The sequence below is a fragment of the Aptenodytes patagonicus genome, chromosome 1 (genome assembly GCF_965638725.1).
Source record: "Aptenodytes patagonicus chromosome 1, bAptPat1.pri.cur, whole genome shotgun sequence".
In the NCBI taxonomy this organism is placed as follows: Eukaryota; Metazoa; Chordata; class Aves; order Sphenisciformes; family Spheniscidae; genus Aptenodytes; species Aptenodytes patagonicus.
In genome coordinates this window covers 26,081,111-26,104,702 of record NC_134949.1, presented here as the reverse complement: position 1 = coordinate 26,104,702, position 23,592 = coordinate 26,081,111, and the positions used below count along the sequence as shown (strand labels likewise).

Sequence of the window (23,592 nt, the reverse complement as noted above, 5' to 3'; positions counted from 1 at the left end):
CAGCAGTAACCAATGAGTCTGAGCAATCAAACTGGCTACAAAATCCATAAATCTCTGTGTAATCTCAGAATAACTGCTGCAAGGGGATTATGTCAAGAGTCAGTGAATAAGTGTAGACAGGAAGAAGCAAAGAATTTACTGATCTATTTTTTCCTCCCGACACGCAAATTCACCTTTTAAGTAGGAACCAGTATCTCCATAAGACATTGGTCTTCAGCTGCTTTCCTTTACCCTCATGTCAAGCAACTTTCTGTATTATTAACATATATAAATAAATAGATACCTGTGTTTCATTGTCACCCTTCTGCCAAAAGATAGTAGTGAAGAACATAGCTGAGATACAAAGAGATGCCTCTGGACAAGTAACTCGGTTGGCCCAGATCCTACCTAAAACTTTAGGAAAGCTGGGGTAGGTTCGGTAGTCTGGTGAGCTGAGTATCAAGCTTTGCTACTGCCTAAAAGGTCCTGTTCCCTTCCTCCGTTCACATCCTCTCTCACTCGTGTTCTCCCGCTGTTTAACTTGTACCAGCACTAGGGCTCATTGGACCTCTCAGTCGATTCAGCTGACTCACCTGGCAGAAAACCAACCCAGCTGCGCCGTTTTTTCTCATGAAAGGATCTAACGAGCACCACCACAAGGTAGAAAGAGAGGAAGGGAAAGAGCAGGAGCAGAGGTAAGGAGCAGATGCTAAAGGCAGGGGAGCGGGGAGCAAGCAAGACCTTCCCCTTTCCATTACTAGAAATGAGAATTATTAGTCTGGCTGATCTGCCCATGGAACTGCAGGCCTAACAGCATCTTTATTGGGCCAAAACATCCAGCAATCACAGCTCTTAACACACTGGTAAAATTTACAAAGGATCTAAAATGGACTATATATTGACTATACATATATATGGACTGTAAATCCTATGATAAGAGAAGTAAATGTGCTGTTCATGCAGTCCAGATCATTTATTGCCTCTTATATAAAGACAAAATATTAAATAAATCAAAAAATAATGAGAAGTAAAACCAAAAGGAGGGTCTCCCCCAAAACTTTTCTCCCGTTAACATCAACTGTTTTGCTTTCCAAAGATTTGCAGAATCTTTTCTGCTAGCCTGCCTTCACTGAGAGTCAAGGTCAGAGAGCTGAGCCAAAGCAGATTAAGATGTGAATCTTTGCTCTCTGGAGTGCTCTGTGGAACAAAATCACAATATCATTAAGGCTTACAGCGTTCTATGAATGGGAAAAGGGGAGAGAGTCTGGGTTTTTACTATGCTGGGATTAATTTAAACTTCAATAGTATCAAATCTTCCAATGTGCAGAGCAGTAATGAAATGTATTTCTCCTATTTTCTTCACTCTGTGCCAGTCTTCCCCATTCGCTACTTATAACGGGACCACACACAGGATTGAAGATGCTGCAAATCTAGTTGCAATCTGGATTGAATTCAGAGTGAAGTAAAAAATCGTGGAGGGTGCGGCTGAGCAGGCTTTCTCCAGCACAGTTTAACTAGATGTTTTGCTTGAATATTTACAGTGCTATTAATGCCTATTGTTCATGAAGATTTTATCCAATATTTGAAGTTACTGAGAATTTATGGCCCTTGGCATAGTTTTTAGTATGCTAGAAAATAAAAAAGAAATTAAAGAGTTGACCATAAACAATGAAAATTGCATATAGGTTTGCACTGTGAAGATGACAGACATGATTACAAGGACCTAACTATCAGTTCATTTAGAAATGATCTGTCTGAGCCTATTTTTCATGTGAGCTCGTTTATCACTGAAATAGTTGCTAGGATGCTATACTTCGTAATTTGAAACTTGCTCTAGGAAAGAGCAATTGTGAATAGGTTTTTAAACATATTTTCTTCTTGGCAGCCTCGATATAGTGAAATTATTGATGCAAAATGGTTTTTATTATATCAAGTCCTCATCTTACAAGCACTTATATCTGGACTTAACTTTATTCAGAGTTGCAGAACGATTCATGTTAGATCTCTGAGTGAAGTTAAGCATGCATAAAATGGATCTATTCAGCTGGCCTTAAATTCCTGCTAAATTTCTGTGCCTAATATTTTCTTCTTGGTTGGCTCCTGGCAAATATCTGTCCAGGTCACTACTTAGACCATGGAAATCATTCTTCAGTGGTCACTAGCTTTCACCGCTGAACAAACACAGAGACTTGTGTAAAATGGAAGCTGTGTGAATATGAGCTAGATTGCTTAAAACCCCAGTGAGATGATGAATGGTGCACATTACATGCCTGCATGGCATATTGGCTAAGTCCTTTCAAATCCTAGTCCCTGGCAATTTTTAGCAAGTCTTGTGACTTTCCTCTCACCTTTTCTGTGTCAGGGTATCTTTAAACATTTACAGTCTATTCCAGATGATGCAGGTGGAACTGGGATTCTGGCTGCAAGCACTGGAGATCACTCTTGACAGGCATGGCTGGTTGGTTTTGGCAGAAGCAATCCCTGCAGGACCTTGCCTCACGCAGAGCAGTGCAGCAGCTGGCTGCTGTAGGGAGCATCCAGGAAAGCAGCCCTGAGTGAGTAGAAGGAGTAGGGAGAGGTAAGCAGGCTAGAGAGCCCTTAATCCACGCAGTGGGAGCAGCCACTGGAAGGAACAGGCCTAGGAATCCCAAATAGGAAACGAATACTAGATTTGTTTTGTATGCAGAAAGAGGAGATTTGCAGCTTTCTGCTAAGATTTCTGAAATATGTATATATACCTGCAAGTATAAATACTTAGCTGGATATTTCTGATCTTCCAGGTAATTGTGTTCTGTGGTTATTTGAACATTATGCACTGAAGACTCATGAGTTTGGGACCCAGGAGGCCTGACTCTTTATCTACTTATATCCTTTTTGTAAGTGACTAGTTAATGCCAGGGGAATTAGTCCCTGTTTGCAATAGTCTTGGCTTAATTTCTGAAGTGTCAGAATGTGACCAGATAAGTCAGTAGATATGTAAGCCCAGAGATGTGGTGGAATCCTGATTCAAAAGATGACAGGAATCATGTTCATTGCACTCCAGCTGTGACTGAGAAAGTATTTACAGCTAAAGAAATGTGCATTACATGCTATTGTCATGACAAGAAGCCACAAAACATAGGAAAAAAGCCAGCTCGCTCCTTGGAACATCTGGGAAAAGCAGATGAACAGAAGGCTGATCCCCAGGAGTATATAGGAGGCAGCGATCTGCCTGCCCTGGATGATATCCCTTCACCTCTGTTTTTGCAGTATTGGTCTTGGTACAGAAAATGAGTAAAAGTTGTCAGCTTGTCCTGAAGACTTGGGGCCCATAAGTGATCTTGGAGCTGCAGGAACAATGAATTGGCTCTGAGACACTGGGGAAAATGTGAGGATGAAGACCCCGCTTATGAGCTTGAAAGGGGAAAATGATGTTGGGCTGGAGGGAGAGCATGGTTACTTGCTGTGCTGAAGATAACTGAGGTAGCAGGGGGTGAGGACAGAAAGGATTACTTTGTTCTAGTGTGGGACTCTAGCAAGGGGGTACGATCTCCACATCATGAAGCAACCATTAATCCAAATCTTTATAAACTGGTTTTAATCAAGTCTTTTAGCAATAGCACGTAAAGCTCTGACTAAAATCCCCTCACTAAGAATTTGTGGGAAGTTGACAACCATGCAAATGCCACCCACACAGCTGGTGGTTGTGGGCCCAGAAATCAGGACATGCCAAAAACCACGGGACAATCTCTTAAAACAATAAAGCAATTCTACTACGCTCTCCTCCTCTGCTGATGGGGTTACTGTGGCTCCCAGGCTAGCTGTAGTGTCTGCAATCCTCCTTTGAATGTACCAGCTCCCTGGGTACCCCTCCCCATTGTATGGCATAGACCTACCCTGAAGCTAGCTGCAGGGAACCCATGGTTTTCCGACATCCACTAGCCAGATTTGTTGGCTCGCCAGAGGCTTTGCAGCACAGACTGGCTGGAGCAGGGCCCAAGGATGTGAGCTGGAATGCTGGGAAGGAGGGAGCATGAGCAACATGAGCAGAGATGGGAGTTTCTGTCTGGATGGCAAGCATCTATCATGGGAGGGTACAGGCAAGTTTTGTACTCCTTTCCTGCTCAGGATAACCCAGGAGTCTAATTTAGACAACTACAGCCCCAGACAGAAAATTAAAATGCAGTGCATGTGACAGTTGAGGTTCTGTGCGAGGTGTTGCATGACTTCTATGGCATTTTTCTGTATGTGCAAATTGATGGGTTTAGTATGGAAAACAAAAAAAGGATTTGAAAGCTGAATAAACACCAACACTTCAAACAAATATATAATCTTCATTGCTGTATATAGGCCTCTAACTTACTAATGCTGCTGCTGTTGAATTGTGTAGATTGGCTCAAAGTTATCGTAACAACGCTCATTTCTTATATATGAGGCAGTGTAGGAAGAACTCTTTCTTTTCAAAAATAACTAAGGATGGAGGATAAAATAGATGACTTGTATACAGACATTTTTAGCTAAAAGAACTTGATTATATGAGAAGTTTAGGTCTATAAAGATAACCGAGTTCCTCAACTGTTCCCATCTGTCTTGTCCCTGTCCTGTGTCAGCAGGGGGAAGTAGTAACTAAGACCTTCTGTGCTTAGATACTAAGTGCTTTCATTGGAGTATTTTTGTCCGCCGTCCTTTCTTTCCCTCTTTGACATCAGTTAGACGTTTTATTTATACACTGCTATGAGATATTATATCTACTACGGAAAATTACTGACAACTGCTTTGTCAGTGACGCTTATGTCCAAGTAAATCTGCTTCCTTTTACAACATTTTTGTTAATCTGGATAAAAATATTGCAGGTGCTGCTCAGATTTCTACTGCCTGCAAGATATTAATATTGTTTCAATTAGCCTGATTGCTGTAATAGCAGTTTTCTAAAAATTGCAGTGATGGTGGCTTCGAGGCATGCAGTGTGAGCAAGGACACCTCTTGTTCCCCATTCAGATCTCAGGCTGCGTCTCCAAACCCCGTGCCTGCTCAGAGCAGAACTACTTTAGCCCCACCCTCTGAGCAGTCCAGCCTTTATTTATATGAAATCTGTGGTCCAACTGGCTTCAGATGGCGTGTGTATGTGCGTGTGCCTGCCTTCTGAGCGTGTGAGACGAGCTGGGATCATGAGCCAGGGTTTTTCCAAGTGGTTTTAATCAGCAGCCCATTAGAGGAGAACGGAAAACTTCTAACAGGATAAGAACCAAGTAAGTAAACCTAACTTTGAACTCACTATCTGGACAAAACAAATGCAAACGAAAATCTTCATAGTCTGTCAGTTTTCAGATAAATGATCACTTTTAGAAAGCTGTGCATGCTGACAGGAAGGAGGCAATTTAAAAGGACTGGAATGAAGGAAACTGTAAAAACAAAGTGGGAATTGAGAATGCAAGAGAGAAAAAAACAGCAAACGATTGTTCACGAAGTTGGTACACTCTCTTACTCTTTTCAGCTGTGGACAGGACATGTTAAGCTTTAACCTCTTGCTTTCTTGGATACTATTGTCTGGCTGAGTAGTTCCTTCTGCAAAGGGGGTGAAGATTTCTGCTCCTCACCTGTCTGCCGGCAGGTCTGTTCTCCCGAGAGCGTGGTGTGGATGAGCTCGCTACAGCTCCTTACAGAATGCCCCATGGCACGCCGCTGTTTGCCGCTGCTCACTTCTTGTTTTTTCACAGGTTGTTCCCGTACCCCCATGGGAGGGTACTTCCCAAGCCTCTGCTCCTCTGGAACCCGTGACTTCTTGCCAGGCACCAGGAAAAGCGCTCAGCAGCAGAAATGGGGAAAACTCTCACTAGGTTTGGGTAAAGTGTGCCTTTGACTTTTGCTACCCTGGCAAGACGTGGCTACTGGGACTGCATCTGCAATGTGGCAAAGGGTGAAGTGAGGACGGCAAAAAGGCCATGGTTTGTGGGCAAGTCCCCAGGTGCCGCAGGCTTTGTCGCCCTCGTCCTTTCCTTCTGGCCTTAGTGGTGGCGATCTGTCTGTTCTGCCAGACCCTGACTCCTCTCATGACCAGCAGCATCCTTTCAGCGGTCGTTAATGGGATTGCACCCAACAAACTGACTAAAACACAGCAAGGAAGATACAAGGAGGTCTCCCCAAGCAACACTCACTGCTTCCTCCCTGGCAGTAATTCACAGACAGTGAAAAAGGTAAGTCAGCTGGAGCAGAGTGCTGAGCAATAATTAGCAAAGCAAGGGATAGCGAGTCTGGCAGGATCATCTGAGTCCAGCTAAAATTAGCCTAAGCTTGGAAGTCTGAGATCTGTGTACAAACAAATGGGTGATCTAATGACAGCGGCATATGCGCAAGCACATCTCCATTACCAGCCCCTCAGTGTGGTGTTACTAACACAGGAATCCTGACGTCTTCGACTGAAACATGGCATTGCTCTGTGACTCCAGGGAGATTTCAGTTTGCTGCACAGACCATATTTTATTTTGGCTATAGGAATCGGGTTAGAGGCTTTACAGTACAGGCACATAAATCAGGAGCCCGTGGGGTTTCATGAAAGTGACTGAGGCTGTTAATTAGCACCGGGACTGCAGCTGCCCTGTGTTAAAGTTATCTGCTGGTCAGTTTTGAACTTTAATGGGATTCTGCTGAGAAGCGGAATTTAACTGCATTTGAGAAATAAAAAAAGGGCTTTTCATATTTTCAAATCACACTATTTACTTTGGAATCTTTGTCCCACAAATTTTACTTTGTCCTTAGGTTACCTGACCTCATGTTTATTTTGTATAGGGTTCCTAGAATGGGTGTTAAAACCTAACAAATGCAGACACTGTTATTTTAGTTGGAAAATGTGGTTTGTTAAATGGCCCAGACTGAGGTAGTTATTTTTAGTCTGGAATCTGTGATCAGCACTAGCGCAAATGTTTCAGGTTTTCTTCAATCCTATAGAGGGCTGCTAATAGTGCAGCAGATATCTCACGGTGAAATTATCATTATGCTGGCATTTTATATACAACTATATCAGGACTAAAAACATTAATCTGTCACTTCACAGATTATGGACAGCATCCACATAAAGCAGTACAAATAAAAAAAAATAAATTTAGAAGGCTGCTTCTTTGATTAGACAGGGTTCACAGTCTGAAAGGTCAGCAATATTGATTTTAGGAGAGCAGTTGTAAAGTGCATCTTCTGCAACAATCAAAAACAGATATGTGAAATAACTTTGGCATGAACTCTTTAACCTTAAGTCTTAAAAGATGGATTTTTTTTTTTTCTTGTGAAGGTCAGAGAGATTGATCTTATGAGTTGCGGAAATCTACTCCATGCTGCATTTGTCATAATTTTATATTTTAATGACCTTTTAGTACACTAGGTACCCAGATTTGGATTTGTTCAACAATGTGACACGAAGAATTACAATTTAAAGGGAAATAAGCACAACTGACAGATGCGAGTCACATTGTGTTACAGCTTTTGACACTTACAGTCCATTCCTTTTTACTCATTGCTATTGTAACGGCAAAGAACATTTCCTATCTTACCTTGGGCTACCTAAAGTCTGTAAGAACTGGCAAAGTTTTGCTAGTATGCTGTTTGGCTGAAAATATCTGTAATTTCTTCTTTCCAAATTTGCCTGAGAAAAATGCAGATTGACATTGAACTTGGTGTGCTGGCTGTTTGAAATGAGAATGAAGTTTGTTTTTACAACATGCTGTACTTACTGCCCTCCAGCATACATGGTTGGATGTCACTATCACACTCTCATGCTGAACCTATAGTACAGATGTAAATGCATATGTTAACCCTTATAGGTATGTTTTCCAGGGCTGTGCTACTCTAACACATTCCTCTTCAAGTTTTGAAGACCACCCATAGCTGGCTCCCTATTTGTCTTGAAAGTTTTCTCTAGAGCATGATGAACAAAATGTCTTGCACATGTTGGGATGTTACTCTAAGTTGCTCTCTGTTTCCAGAGAACACACTGCTGGTTGTGTGGGCTGAATAATAATCTCAGGGAACAGAAAAGACAAACATCTCCAAAAATCTCTACCACTTTGCTTTGAAAGTGTGTTCTTGAACTGTGTGTTCTCACCCACTGCTTACTCAGATAGCTGAACTGTTATCTTGCTTGATTTTATCGGGTACCCAGTAACATCTAAGACAGAAGTCATGGTTGAAACTTTACACTGTTTTATTTACAGTCACGTACCCACCCACAGTAGCTAGTTTGGAAACAAGTTTTCATTACAGCTCTGGTTTAAATCTTCATGTATGAATCTGGAAAAATACTTTAAAATATAGTCCAAATTATTCACCTTTTTAATTAACTAGTCACATATGTATTCTTATTCTATAAATAGTCCAGCAAGCAGATTTATTAAAAAGAATCTATTGTACAGTTAAACAGTGACTTAAAGAAAACACTACAACATGTCTTATGAAATCAAAGTTCATGAATAAGTTTTAAGGAGAAGAAGACCCTGCTGGAGATAATATTCTTTAGATAACACCCAATGTTTCTGGGTTTTGAGATCGGTCATGCTGCAGAATCTCTTCTGACTGGGTAGGGCAGGTTTAGTTCTTGCTTCCTTCAGAGAAGTAATCAGTATTGTGTTGAGCTTGCTGTGAGAATTTGGTTATGATTGTTATTGCATGAGCAAAATCCCCTTCCAAAGTCTGATAATTTCTCTATTCAGAGTATGCATAGCACTACGTGCCTCAAAAAAAAAAAAAAAAAAAAAAAAAGCTGGCACCTTTTATGAGCCGGTGGGGGAAGCGGAGGGAGAGATCTGAGGATCTGAGGAAAAGTGCAGCTTTGCCACTGCACCTCTGATCTCAAAATAGGTCTCATTTTGGAAAATTTCAGACAAATGCGGAAAAAGCATGGGGCTAGAAATTGCCAGTTTGATCTGTAACTACATCCAAGATGCCCTGGGATGGAGCCATTACTGTCAGGCACATAGCGCAAGCTGTCTTTTTTAAATTGCAAAAATGCAGATTTCATTCATAGCCTGGAAAACCTGACAGACCTCATAATACTTCTCTCAGGTATCACATGTTACAGGAGTTTTAAGAGCTGCTGGAGAGCTGGTCCTGTAGCCTTATTTTCACATGAACAGAGGTCAACATTTTCTAGTATAAAATTAAACATTAATATCTGTAGCACGAAAAAATAGAAGGCTTATTTCTGAATCTCCAACATTAAAGGCATTAGAGGGAGATATCATATCCAGCAGCAGGCTGTCTTCAGGTTCAGCCAGGCACACGTACCTTCTGCATGATGAACAGTTTGCGAATATATATATACATAGTAAGGAGAAGAGTTGGTGCTGTAGCATCAAAACTGAAATAGGTATCAACAAAAAAACTCCATACAAGCCCTGTGTGTAGGTTTGCCTGGCATGGTATTGTGCCAGAAATACCTTTGGTACCAGCCAGATGTAAAACTGTTACACTTATCTTAAGTAATTTAGCTCTGCTTCTCAGCCAGTTCTGAGAAGACCTAATTAGCTGGTTACACAGTGTTTCTACTCTCTGAATTAATTCAGCCAGAGCCAACTTAGGTGTCTCTGCACAGCAGTGCATTTTGCCCAGGTAGACATAGTACCTCTGCTGTTGGGAGGAAGCAGTGAGACAGTATTGCTCATGTGGTAGGCACTGTTTCAGCATACTAGCTCTCTAACCATGGCCAATGTATAAAAAAAATAGATTTTAAAATTTTAAGATGGGTCTTGAGGGATATCCATTATTTCATGGATACTCACAAGAGCATTGCTTCACATCCCCTGGCCATTTAAGGCCAGCTAAGAAAAAGAAAATAAAAAAGACATGCAGCTGATTATATGAGAATTAAATGAGGGCAAGGCTGGCATCTTAATAAATGAAATATAACAGGTATGGTGAAAAAAATCTGTCTTCATTTTCAAGGCCCTCAACCTGCCACTTATGTTTGGTGTAAAAGAGATATATCTCCAAGAGGAGCTATAATGAGGTAAGCAAACAGGAAGAATGAGAAATGTTTTTTTATGGCTTCATTCTGAACAAATAGGATAGGATATAATTTACTGGGAGTGGACAGTATGAAAGATGCAAGCTAAGGACAGCTTGATGTGGCCATATCTCAGAGACACTATGTAGAAAAAGAAAAAAAAAAAAAAAGAGAAACATCATGTTTTAGTCCTAACCAAGATCTAGAGGAAGATCCAGTTGAACGTCTTGCACAGGTTACAGGCCCAGGTACCTATATTTGAAAATTGGGACTGAAATTACTGAAAAGCTGAGAAATTATTACTAGAACTTTAGAACTCTGGACATCCAGAGTAGAATTGTCCTCTCTTTACCTGAGTGCTCCACTCTATCTTGTCAGAGCCAGAAGGCTGGACTTCATAGTCAATGAAAATAACTCCCTCTAATGCAAAATTCATCATGACTTAATGCAGACATTTAAAACAAATCTGATGGACTTCACCCTCCAAAGGGCATATATCTGGGTTTTTTTTCCTATTGATTTTTTGGATGGAATACACTTGCTTCAGTCAGAATAAGCAGGGAAGGAGGGGGCAGGAGAGGAGCGTCATGGAAGAAAGCATGGGGAAAGGAGACACTGGCTGGGGCAGATGTGGGAGGCAGAGTAGGGAACTATGGCTGCAAAATAATAGTATCCTCAGAAGCCACAGAAGAGATTGTGCACAGAGAGGGCTGGATTTGTGCTGTGGAAGAGATAGCGAGATGGGAATGGAAATTGAAAGAAAAGACAAAGCTAGTGGGAACTTTTGAAACTTAAATATGTGAAAAGGGATAAATGAAGCTGGATGATAGCATGAGAAGGGGTGATTTTTGCTATTATGCAGAAATGGAGTGTAGTGAGAGCTCTAGATAGAAAAGATTACATTATGCATAATAAGGTTTGATACATTTTTAAAGTAAATTTAATCTTAAAAAGGATATTTATTTTATAGAATACAGTAGGGGGATGAGAACTCTTTTCTCCTCACAAAAGAACAAAGAACTTTGCTAGTATGAAACCCCTGTTAATAGAAAGCAATCGACAGATGGTATGGTATCAGCAACTGGTTTCCTTGGAATGATACCACGTTCACATTGCACCCTATGAAAGCAGGATATTTTTTTCCCACTTTTCAATGTAAAATGCAAAAGGCACTGAGGAAACAGCTATTTTTACTGCGCAGATAGCTAGAGATATTTTGGTGATAAAGGGCAAGGCTATTGTGGTAGCAGTCAGGAAAGAGGGGCAGGGTGGAGACCCTTTGCAGGAAGGGAACTTTGAGAAGGATGCATCAGCAGCAAATGGGAAATGGAGGCAGAATCTCACTCACGCACTTTGTTGGAGCCCTTTCCTCAAAAGTAGCTGTTTTGGTAAGATGGTAGGATTGGCTCATCATCTGTTCTCAAGACAAGGGAGTTGGTACCGTGAACTACATGCAATCATAAAGCAAAGGCATTTTGATAAAATAGCTCTGTACTTCCAGCTCAGAGTGCTGGTGATGACTATGCAAATAACTCCAGTTTTGCTCGTGGATTTATGAAGTCATCAGAAACCAGCCATCAAAGTAGTGCCAATAATCTAGTTGCTTGTTCCATATTTATTCAGCAAACAATTGGAAGCAGAATTACTTTCCAACCATTTCATTCTACAACCCAGTCCTTTCCGATTAGGAAATCTAACAGAACATAAAGACAACACATTTAAATATCCTCCAGAAAGTGAAACAGGAAATTAACTTCTCTGTTACTTCTTTATACAGGAGCGATGTGCACTTCAAATACAACGGTAGTATGAGCACCTTACTATTTCTAAGAACTTTTATGCAAACATGAACAAGAATTTAGAAGTCACATTTGGAATTAATAAAGGTCTGCACAGTCCTGTAAATGAACGACTTAGGGCATTAGAACCACATGCTAAGTTTTTATTATCGCTCTTCTGATTAATGCTGTTTACTATTAGTGCCGTAGTTTCTGGGAGTCCCACTCATGGAGTTTTTGTAATGTTGTTGTGCTAGGTGGTATTTAGCAGCAAAGGTAGATCCACGCTTCCTTTGCTGGCTATATGGGAACTTAGGCAGTTCCCTGCCTATGAAGATCGCTAGTAGTGCCAGAGTTGTTTATATAAGGCTGGTTCTCTTCCGTGGTATGTCCGTTGCACTCCCCTTTCATGCAAAGGCCTTTTGGTTTGCATAGTGGCTCATGTATCTCTTTTGCAGCAGCCCAGTACCTGCAGAAAGCAGTGGGGTTAAAGTAAGCTGCAGTCATTTGAAGCTACTGGACAAGACTCTGACAGTCTTGGCTAGCTTGGTGTAAAAGAGTGGCTGCCTGTAATCAACACAGGGACTAACGCCACCAGAACTGGGTAGCTGAAAAGATGATTCACAGTTTTTGAGTTCTGTCCTGAGAAAAGCTTAGGCAGACATGAGTTGGGCCATTATGTTAGGAAGAAGAATTTTGTTTCTGCAGTTGAAGTGATGGTCAATGAAATTCTGTGGCAACAGTTCAAACTGTGTATTTGCTTCCTTGCCAGGCAGAGACAATGCATCAATATTTATGGAATTATGCAGTCTTATTGGAATCTGAAAAAACGCCAAGGAACTGTTTTTCTCTCCTCAACTTGAAATATCTTTGCTATATTCTTCTTGGCCAAAACGACAACAGTAATTATATATTATAAGATTCAGTTACTGACCAAATTTCGGATTTTTTGAACAACCCAGAAATTCTGTACGATAGAGGAAAGCTTCAGAGACTAATACAATCAGTTATATCTTTATACATTCATAAGCTAGAATTGGATAAACTGGTTTCAAGGAAAATGTCAAAACTTTTTCTCTTTAACAGAGAACTTCACAGCTATGTGGAACTTGCGAACAGACAGAACTAAGAATTGCAACTCAGATAATAGATGTCTATTTTCAGTCGAACAAGGATGATTACATAATTCTTGAGCTTTCATATTATATAAACTGGGCTGTTTATCTCGTTTGTTAAGACCTCAGAGGAATATACATTTGATTTGATAATTTTAAAAAAATACATAATAAATTTTATGGAGCTCAATTTGTTTTCTTTTGTGTTTTTAATTTTATTCTATAAACTGAAAACAAAATTACAAAATTCATTTTTATGCAATTTTATTCACAGCCCACTGTGATTTGTTTAGACCCGTTGTTAAGGCTGTGGATCATCTGTGTAACAGCCTATTGCACTAAAATGAGGTCAGTGACTCAGCTAAGTGCAATGGTTTGCAAGCTGTAAGAGCAGGTATATCACGTCAAAGCTGACATAGGCCTCATCCTAAATCATATGGGAAATCTCAGCTTTGCTGTAAAGCCTCATTAATTTCTGTGGAGACAGCCATACTTTTCCCTAGGTAAGACATGGGCCACAGATGTTCTTTACCAATCCCTTTCACATAAGGTGTATTGAATCTGTAATAAACTGACCTGCTAACAAATAGCCTGAGACTTCAAACCGGGGAAGAGCTAAAAAATGGTTGGGACATGAAAACATTTGACTGTTTAACAATTATTCTCAAATATTCAAAATGTTATGGATCCATTTTTTTGGTCTAAGCCTGCTGCACATTAAAGTTATAGGAACGCCAAAAAAATGAGAACCATAAAACATTGAAATATGTGAACAGCTTATTTTCATCTGTTGCACTCTGCTTCTTTTATACCAGCTCTCTGCCCAGACTGCATTTTTATGATTGAGAAACATTTTATAAAAACCAGCAGACTCTTTAAGTGTATAAACATGACTGCTATTGCTATAGTATTGGAAATTCTGAAATACATCCAGTGGTAACTAGATCAGTGTGGCCAGTGATGTAAGGCATTTTATACAGAGCTTTGGAAAAAATTATGGAATCACTTGCTACAAGCGTGCAGTTGGCCAGAATTTTTTTTAATTCTGTGTAGCCAACGGGTAGTTTAAAACAAAACAAAAAAACCACCCTACATTCCACTGGCTTGGCAAGAAAACAGAGAGGACACATTGCATCTTGTAACCTGGACTGCAAATAGCTCTGAAAGGAAAGGGCAGAGGAAATAAATTTGGCAACATTACGCATGGATCTCAAGCAAGCACCGTAAAAGGTGTTGAGCTACTTCATATTATTTAATAGTACCAGATTAGACATCAGGTCAAGCTGTTAAATTTAGGACCCTGAATTATCTCGGTGTCCCAAAGATCCCATCAAGGCTTTTTGGGAAGCTAGTGGATAGAAGCGCCTCGTGTCTAGCGCCTGGGTGGCGGGAGGGGAGGCTGGGGGCACAGGCAAGCGTGTCCCCAACCAGGCCTGCTTCGTTTCTCCCAGTCCTGCATCAGGAGGCTTTGGACACCGGCAGCCTGAAGGATTTTTACATGTCTCTGGACTGTGTGTCCCAAGGAAAGCCCTCCGGAGCAGCTAGCGGCATGCTCTGTGCACGAAGGCCATCGCAAGCCCTCTGAGTGCCGATGAAAGGTGGCCGCTGGGAGGCAGCTGCTGCGTAGGCCCCGTGGAGCCGCTCAGGGCCATTTGCCTTTGTGTTTTTTGGAAGTGACCTAGGTTACCACCATTGCTTGAACTTCCTTTTTTTTTATGCTACTATCAATGTTCTCTGAATATTTACCATGGCCAAACTAGAGCATTGTAAACATTTCTGCTAATCCCCAGGGAACTGGGGAAGATGCCGTCTGCATCAGCGCTCACTCACATGGAGGTGGGAGGGAGAGCTCCCTTCCCCTGGAAGATCCTGCTGCAGGCAGGCTGGCGCAGACCGAGGCCTCCGGCTCCAGGGACTGTGGGGTGTTCGGGGCCCTTGGGACACCTCGAGGCCGGTTGGTTCCTGTCCCCCTGTGCCTCACCGGCCAGGCGGAGGGAGCGGTGGGGGACACAGCTCAGCCCCCAGGCCCGGACAGCACCCAAGGCTGCCAAGGCATGGGCTGCAAGGCGGCGGCCAGGCTGGGGTAAGCCTTGCGAGAGCTGCCCTTGGAGTGTTGCCCGCAGGGGAAAATAAAGTCGTTGCTGGGTGCTTTAAGAGCTTTAAGAAGCTCTTAAAGTTTGTTTGAAGTAAAATGCTTAAGGAGTGATACTGCAGGAGGCTTTGCTTTTGCGAAGAAAGGTGGGGTTTGTTAGCATGAAAAAAACACAATAACCCTTAGTGAGGAGGGGTGCACACAACGTGCTGCCAAGTCCAAGGCAGGAGCCTCGCAGCAGGCAGCAAGCACCCTCAGCCGCACCGGGAGGGACGGGAGCGGGACAAGCCGTAATCGCCGGCTAAAACCAGACAGGGATCTGTCCTGGGCTGCAGCCCCTCTGCGCTCCTCATGTGTCCTTAGCTCACCCCACAACACTGGCCACTGCAGCACACGTGGGATGGAAAATTGGATTTGCTCGCAAAATAAAGTGAGAGGTGTCTCTCTCCTGATTTTTCTTCCACAATGCAAGTGAAATGGAAAGTGGGAAGTGTCTGGCTGGACTGCCCCGAGGAGGAGGGAGAGGGAGCACAGGAAGGGGGCCAGGGCAAGGGCTGGATTTAGGAACAGGGAGGGAGGGAGGGAAGTGGAGAGGAAGGGCTGCCAGCGGCTGCTGGCGCTGCAGGAGAGCAGGAAAGAGAGAAGATAAGAGGAGAGGAGGGAGGGGCAAAGGCAGGAGGGGAAAGAATGGTGGGTCCTGTGGTGGGGAAGGGCGATCTGAGATGTTCTAACGCTGTGCTTGCTGCCCTATTAATGTGTTTTAAAAACGCTGGGTCGCTGGGGAGGACATCTGACAGGTTACCTAATGCAGTTCCTGTGACTTCACCCTGTGCTATTTGTGCTTCTTCCAGCCAGCATGTGATCAACCTTTACTTGAATATCCCAGGGTCTAAAGTAGTTTTGGGTTGCACATTTAGCAAATATATGTGGAAGACTCTGACAGTGTTGTATCAAGATATTTTTCAGGGTCCCCTCATCGATGCTGCTAACCCTTTCCACGGGGGTATGTCTGCTCTGGAGCAAAAGCAGACGTGGTGTTAGAGGCTCAGGGCTCTGAAATAGTTCGTGCTCCTCAATGCCTCAGAGAAGCTTACATTTCAGCCAAGCGTAATGTAAAACTGCATCCTGTAATTGGGGAACAGACTGCTGAGAAGAGTGACTTTATCACTAGATCCCAGGCCTATAAACAACTGGACACATCTTGAATTACATTTGTTTATACCAAAGCATCTGTCTCTTTTTCAGTGTGGTCTACTGTGCAAAAAATGGTGGTGCCTTATTTGTGTAGCACTTCCTATGTCCAGTGATAAGCTTACTAAAATTAGAAGTTATGGGATAACAGTTTTTAAAGGACATATTGCTGACTACTGCTAGGTTGAAATTCATGAACTTGACAAGAACTGATTTCATGTCCTGAATTGAATCCCTTAAATGCCGGTGTGTTTCAATCCTAAAGACACATACTTTTCACCAAAAGAAAATCTTGTCTGTTAACGGTGTTTTTATTGCAAAAGAACAGCTAGACTATTCCAGGTATTAGTGACCTGTTTCCCACATGGAGCATCCTATTTTTATGCCTTATGTAAGACATAAGGTATCGCTGTTTCCCAAAGACCTGACGACAGCGGCCCCATAATTCACTCTTTTCAGAACTTAATGTCCAGCTCACACTATCTCTGTGTGTTTGGGGTGGCTCTCTTCCATTTTTCCTTGCAAGAAGCTCATACCCAGGCTATTATACAGAGGAGGGGTTTTCTTTAGATGCCATTGTCCCTAGGCACTATGTGGGAAGACAGTGAATGGTAGACAACCCAAGAGTTCCTTGGGATTCATTGGAGACATCATACACCTTTCCACTTGCTCCTATATACAAGTCTCTCTGCCAGTCCTCCTGGGCTGGATCATGTTGGACTAATAAGGCAATAAGGTACTGACAGGGTTACATTTAATTTTCTAGAGGCACAGCAATCTATAGTACTGTTTAGGATTCCTGTGCATGCTTTTACCTCAGTAATCTTCTTATGTTTCTTAATCACGCTGCACAGCAGAACTCAGACGCCTGCACTTGCCATTTGTGTAGGAGCCATGTTCCTTAGAACAGTTAACATGGGACCCACAGGTCAGCCTGAGGCCACAGTCAAAATCACCTGGCAAGTACTGTTACCAGCTCACCACAGCAGGCCAGGTTTCAGCCAAAGGTGTTTCCATGAAGGGAAGACCATGGTTTAAAGATCCTCCATTGCTACCCTGAGCTTTCAACCCCTTGCAATATCAGTCCAAAATGAAGGCAGAAAAAACAGAGAGGCAGACAAAATGGAATTTGTGGTCAGAAGTCCCTGATATGAAGAGAATTCTTAATTATACCAGAAATATTTCCCGGATTGTCACAGTAAGTTACAAGTTTCTTTTTGTGAAAAATAACAACTATATATTATACTGCTGAGGAGTGTCCTATCTTACCACCGTTGCCTTTGCATTGTGTTTGCTGTAGATTGACGACTCCATTCTCCAGTACTTTGGAAGCCATACAAGAAGAGCAGTTCTGTACGCACCTCCTGCCCACCGTGAAAGCGACCGTCAGCTCTGTCAGCGCATCCTGGCAAAACATGGATATACAGTCACAGTCCTTGAAAACAGGAGACTGATGGAAGATCCCAGGCTTGAGGGCCCTTATCACAGTAAGAATAATTTGACTTAGTTAATTCATTAATTACTAAATGTTAGCTATTGATCCAGCATTCTTCCATAGAGGTAAAGCTTATAAACTCTAGATGTGAGTAAGGATGCAAGCCAAATTCTAGCCCTTCCCAGTTATGCAGCTAATTTTCCACAATTAGATGATTCTTCCATTAGATACTCCCTTCTGTAAAAAAATGCAGCAGAGTGATTCATCATAGTCTTGACAACCAAATCAGATCAATTTTGTTCCTGATGACTTCTCATACCAACTTCGTCAATATGATAACAGAGTGATTTTCAGTAGAGCATTTCATAACAAAACAAATACCTGTTGCATTTGGTTCTTTCTCATTTTCTCTCTTAAGGAAAAGCTGTATGCATGAAGGTACAGTTTTTCCTCTGGTAATGTTTTGATTGTTCTGTAATGTACACACTCAGTTTGTTAAAGAACACGATACAGAAGAAGTACATTTTGCACTTGCTGCAGATGCTGGGGTAAATTACTGCTGGTTCTTAGTTCCTATTGAAATTTGATCCGCAGTTAAAGCAGGCTACTGAAGAAGCTTGATCTCTTGCACAAGGGACTGTACCTTTGCGGTGTAGAGTTATACTGTGCCTGATAGAGAAGCTTTGGGCACCAGTTATATATATGCTGACCGTGTTTAAGAGCTCTTGGACACCTTAGAGGTACGAACTGAAACTGTGATCTCAATTTGGTCTTCTGTTGGAAGTCAATTTCGGAACTGGAAAGTTTTGAAAAAAAATACACAGGCCACCATTCTGTCAGTAGAAAAATGGTGTGGTCAGTTATTTCTCATGCTAAGGGGAGTGCCGCTTGCGTCATTCAGGCTTCAGGCTTGCATCATTCAGGCTTGCATCATTCAATACATTCCTGGGGTTACCAGAGAGCTCAGTTTTGCTTCGTGCTTTAACCAATCAGAGTAGTTTCACAGATGAAAAACATAATTATTTTGCATGGATGAGGCTGCTCAAAATTCAACCACTAATTTCAAGTTTCTTTAAGAAACTTTCTTGAAAATAAGGTACATGCAGTTATCTTGGAAGGCTGTACTGAGAATTAGTAAATTGTCTTCACCTCGCTCTTTTATTTTAATCTGGTTTCATATGCACCTTTCAGCCACTCCTTGTCTTGAGTACTTTCCATACCAGAGTGACAAGACACAGCGTGTCCACAGGTTTTGCTAATATCAGATGGGCTGCAGAGAAAAGATAACATCTCTGGGGACCATGTGCACCATCTCTGTGAAATACTTTTGTATCAAATGGCCAGGGAAATGTGTATGCAAACTTCAGTTATGACTTAGAAAAAATCACTGTACTAGATTTGGCTACAGTGATCAACTGGGTTCAGGTTCTCCAATACAGGTTTTTACCCTCCAAACACTGCCTCTGCAGAAATCAGCTTAACCGTGGGTATTTATGTTTTACAGGCTAGCAGCAGTACTTCCTGTAGTATTTTTCCAGTAATGAAAAAAAAATAATAAAAAGGTTTTAGGTATTTTCCAGGAATATCCTACAGCTTCCAGCAGATGTTGGAGTATGTAAAAAAGTCAAATGCTTGCCAATTTAAGGTGAAGAGTAAGACACTACTAATTCCATTTCATGGCAACATAAGTCTGCCTTTAACTATTCCCTGTGTTATGTAAGTGCCTAGCTTTAAAGTTATGTTTTAAAAACAAGAAGTAAGTAAAAGAGTATGTCTGCATACCAAACCAATGATCTTTTCTTAGAACTAAACAAGTTACGCTCAAAGTTATTTTTCTTTGCTAGTAGATGATGGGGTATACTGTTCTGGATAGGATAGTACTCCTTATTTTGGAGAACAGTATTTTGAGCTATGCTTTGTCATAATATTTTCCTAATAGGAGTGTTATAAATTATTAGAAAATATGTTCCTTGAAACCTCTATTAAAAAAATATAGATAATGGACTGAGAAACATAGATCATGAATGTTGTGAAAAATCTATAAGAGTCATTCCTTCTTACTTGGTATTATTTAGCAGCTCTATCCAGTGCTTTCATTTTTGTGCAGTCTGTCTTACTCGTGTATCTTTCAAAGTTCACTCTAATTTTGAAAGGATTTTTTGTTTAGAATGGCTGAGAGCCAAGAGTCTAGCTGAGGTCATATATGGAAAAAAATTCTCTGCAAAACATTCCTAACTTTTTTGTGCTGGTCCACTATTAATTTTGGGATCAGTTCTGCTCCCGTTTGAAATCCAAATGTGACAGCTCTGCACGCTGATCTTCCAGAGAGATCCTCCACACCTGGGCTGCAGCACTGTGTTGAGTTCATTGCTGTCAGAGAGAAACATCAGAGGAATAGTTTTCTTCAGTTGACATTTTTCACTTCTTACAGACCAACCAAAACATTTTGAGTTTCGGTAACTGGAAAATAGTTGGCTAAAAAGGAAAAGGATACCTTTTTTTTTCAGGCAAAGAGACTGTGGTTTATGGGTTTCCTATGAAAAATCTGTACAGATGCTTTCTGCAGTAAAATATAAATTATTCAAGCCCCTAATTTTTCACTGTAAAATAGCTCTGTCAGTAAATTCTCAAGCAGCTTTGGTTGAACAAAAAGTAGCTGTGCTTTCACCATTCCTTAGCAATTAAACCCACATGGAGGGAAAAGCCCATGGACTGATGATATCTGTGCCTGCTCTGAGCTCTTTGAATCTTCCTTTTGCGGCAGCCCTAAATGAGCCAGTTTTCTGTAAGGTTTAACACATATCTTAGTCTGCTGCTAGGATGGAGATAGAGAGGTGGTACTGTGTTAGTAGCAGATGACGGGATAGTCAAGTTTTGTGGAGAACTGGGACTGCCACCTTGGGCATGCAGCTGCTGCTGGGGTAGATCCGTTTAAACATGGTCAGTATCTCCAGTATCTGTGGTAAGTCCATCGTGAAGCAAGCAGTTCAAATGAAGTTGGATAGCAGCTGATGAGAAAGTTATCAGGTTGTATTGGCCAGCACATCTATAAATGGTACACTTGGTTTGTTTGCCAGCTAGGCAGAAGAAGGTGTGCTTGGTGTGTTGTTCCTTCCTTCCTCCTCCTTTTTTAAAAATGTGAGAATCTGCTCATAGAGACATAGCCTCTGGGACATGCTCTGCCTTTGCTGCAGCCTGGGAGCAGGTTTGAAAACGGTGTCACACAGCTTCATGGAAAGTAATAAAAGGATCAGAAGGAGTGAGAAAGCCCCACACATCTAGGCTTTGGGAGGTTTTCTGGGCTGAGCCACATAAGCCGCAGGCCTTCCTTCCCTCAGCCCGGCACAGAGCTGTGCTGCTCTATCAGAGATGAGTGGGATGAGCCGCCTGGCTTCAGAGCGCCCTTAGGTTCTCTCAGAGTGGCAAACGCTGGAGAAGAACTTGCCAAATATTTTCTAGAGTCTTCTGCCTTCTTCCCTGTCCTTCCTGTCCAAGAAGCTCTCATCTCTGGGGCCACAGCAAAGCTTAACAGGATCTGTGGGTCCCTATGGTTCTGTGATGCCCTGCCAACATTTTCACAACGTTTTTTAACAGGGAAGTTTTATCTCAGAAATTTGTTGCATTAAAATGCATTTCTGCCCTCCAAAAATAACATTCCCTAGTTACTGTCTGCTGCCTGAACCTTTCCTGAATTCCATACTTTCCCCAGATGACATCTTCTAAGATAAATAAACTACTTCTATCTTTCTTTCTGGAGCCGTAAGTTTTTCTGTCCTTTGCTCAGTGTGCCTGCCTCATTAGTCAATGGTGACCCTCCCTTAATAGGCATTTCCTTCATTTCTCAATTCTTCACCTTTACTAATAGTTACACAAATCTCAGAAAACTGCAGGCTCCAAAAAACATGTGCAGTTGTATGCTACAAATCTGACCAGCCAGTTTTAATTCATTCTGCAATAACATGCAAAATTCTGTTGTTACCACTAGCTTTTGGAATGGAAAAGATTCTGCATAACCTTAATGATAGCCAGTCAGTTTGGCCATGGAAAAAAGCACATCTATTCAGGCTGCTGGCAAACTGAGTGCAGCATTACATGCTGCCCGCTGCCTTAGAATGTGAATTTTAATAATTTGGTGGAATTTTGTGCAATTGCAATGAGTGACTTTAAAAAAAGAATCATAAACCATTTTCATAGTATTGATTTTACATTATCATTTCCTATTTTTAGAATACTACAGTTAAGTATTTAAACTTTACTATGGCTTCTGTTTGCAGTTTGAGTGACATCCACTGAAGATGAAATTTTAGCCATGCCATTAGAAAGATTGTTACAGTACATATATTGATTTTTTTTTTTTTTGTGATTTATTGTTCCATAAGATAAGTATTGAACCCATCTTAGCTTTGGTCGATATTTATCTCTTGGGTCAATAAGTCTTGATACTTATTTCCACTGAAATCAATACCAGCTTCATGTCCTATTCATTCAGCTGAGATTGTTAAGCGGAGATCGTATACTATATATATATCCTTAAATTTACATATATTGCAAAGAATATTAGATCTGAAGTTATTTCCTCTTTGCTGACTTTATCAATATGCACTGAATTATGTTCTGTTTTCTGCCATTTTAAGAGCACGCTATGTTTAAATACTTGGCTGTTTAAATTAAGCCCTGGTTCCAGCAACTAACTATGAGGATGATCTGGCTTTTTGCAGATGTGGGAGTGGTGCTTAGGTGGAGCTGCTCCAAGAACAGGAAGGGATGAGTGAGACAACAGACCCGTGGGAGCAAATCCGAGTGAATCTTGGCCCTTCTCTTTTCGTGCTGGGGTCAAGAGATCTGTCTGGCATTTAAGGTGGCATCTCATGGCATTACATAGGTATTACAGCAAGGAGTGAATAACCTCTCATTGTTAAAGCAACTTGAATATATTCAGACATAACTAATTTTGCTGTAAAATGCTGATTTGAGAATTGTTGTATTGTTATGGCAGATATGGCCTCTGCTGTCTCCCTCATTGGCTCTCTATAGAGCGCTCCGTTGCTTCCTTGCACCCAGCGGTTGCTCCCTGTAAAAGCTGCTGCTTGGGGAATGTCAGGAAGCGTGAGCCTGCAGGAGCAAGCACAGGTGTTCAGCAGACGTGGAGTGATGCTAGCTGCAGGTTTCTGTCTCTCTCTGGATGGTGCATGACTGAAGAAGCAGTTGGGGACAGATGAAAGGAAATTCTGCTTTGATTCTCCCAAAAAGCAATTTTCCAAGACAGTCTTTCTCAATTTTTCAATTTGGTTTGTTTGGTGTCCTTTGGAAAAATTGCTCTTTAAAGAAAATCTACATTTTCCGTGGGAAGAAAATGTCTGTGTCTGTTCACTTCTATCCACAGTAGGACTAGGAGGCGGAGAAATGTTGCCACACCAGAGTTAGAGATGGAGAAACTAGGATAAAAACCATATGAGTCACTGTCAGAACTAGGATGAAATGCATGCTCCTTGCTGTATATCTTTATGTTATTCCTTTAGTATATTGTATCATCTCTAGTACTCCTCACTGTTCATACTTTTGACCAGAGCCTAAATCAGCAAAAGAATCAGCTTAATTGCTGACATCTGGCCAGCAGCAAGGTAGGAGCTTGCAGAAGTGCTACTTCGTAAGTGCAGCCAGTAATAGTTTCCTCAGGGCTCCTAATTAGTCTAGAGAATAAACTATGGCCGTGGGTTTCAGAGGCCCCCAGAGCCATGTCTGGTGACTGTCAGACATTCGCTTTTCATTTTCCAAGACATACTTATCAGCAAAAGTAATGAGAATGAGAGGAGGTGGCAGAGACAAGAGGACGCAGTGATGCTTTTTCTTCAATGAGTGTGAAGACTGGTATGACTGGGGGGACAGAGGTACTTGTTAACATAAAATATTAAAAAAGTCTGCTGCCAAGGAAAAAAGAACAATCTGTTCTTCATGCCTATAGTAAATAGGACATGAAGTACTACAACAACAACAAAGTTATGTTAGATATTAGGAAAGCTGGTTTGGGCGTAAGG

The 23,592-nt window shown here is 41.6% G+C and overlaps 1 protein-coding gene across 1 annotated transcript in view; it reads left to right on the top strand.

Moving 5' to 3' along the window:
• The first annotated feature begins 5,068 nt into the window (after nt 1–5,068).
• The window catches only part of CPED1 (cadherin like and PC-esterase domain containing 1), a 156,498-nt gene continuing 137,974 nt past the window's right edge, over nt 5,069–23,592 (top strand). The window contains exons 1-3 of the mRNA XM_076330198.1: nt 5,069–5,207; nt 5,676–6,152; nt 17,423–17,609. Of these exons, the coding sequence (XP_076186313.1) occupies nt 5,901–6,152; nt 17,423–17,609 (439 nt within the window). The 5' untranslated portion in view covers nt 5,069–5,207; nt 5,676–5,900. The remainder of the gene's footprint in view (nt 5,208–5,675; nt 6,153–17,422; nt 17,610–23,592) is intronic.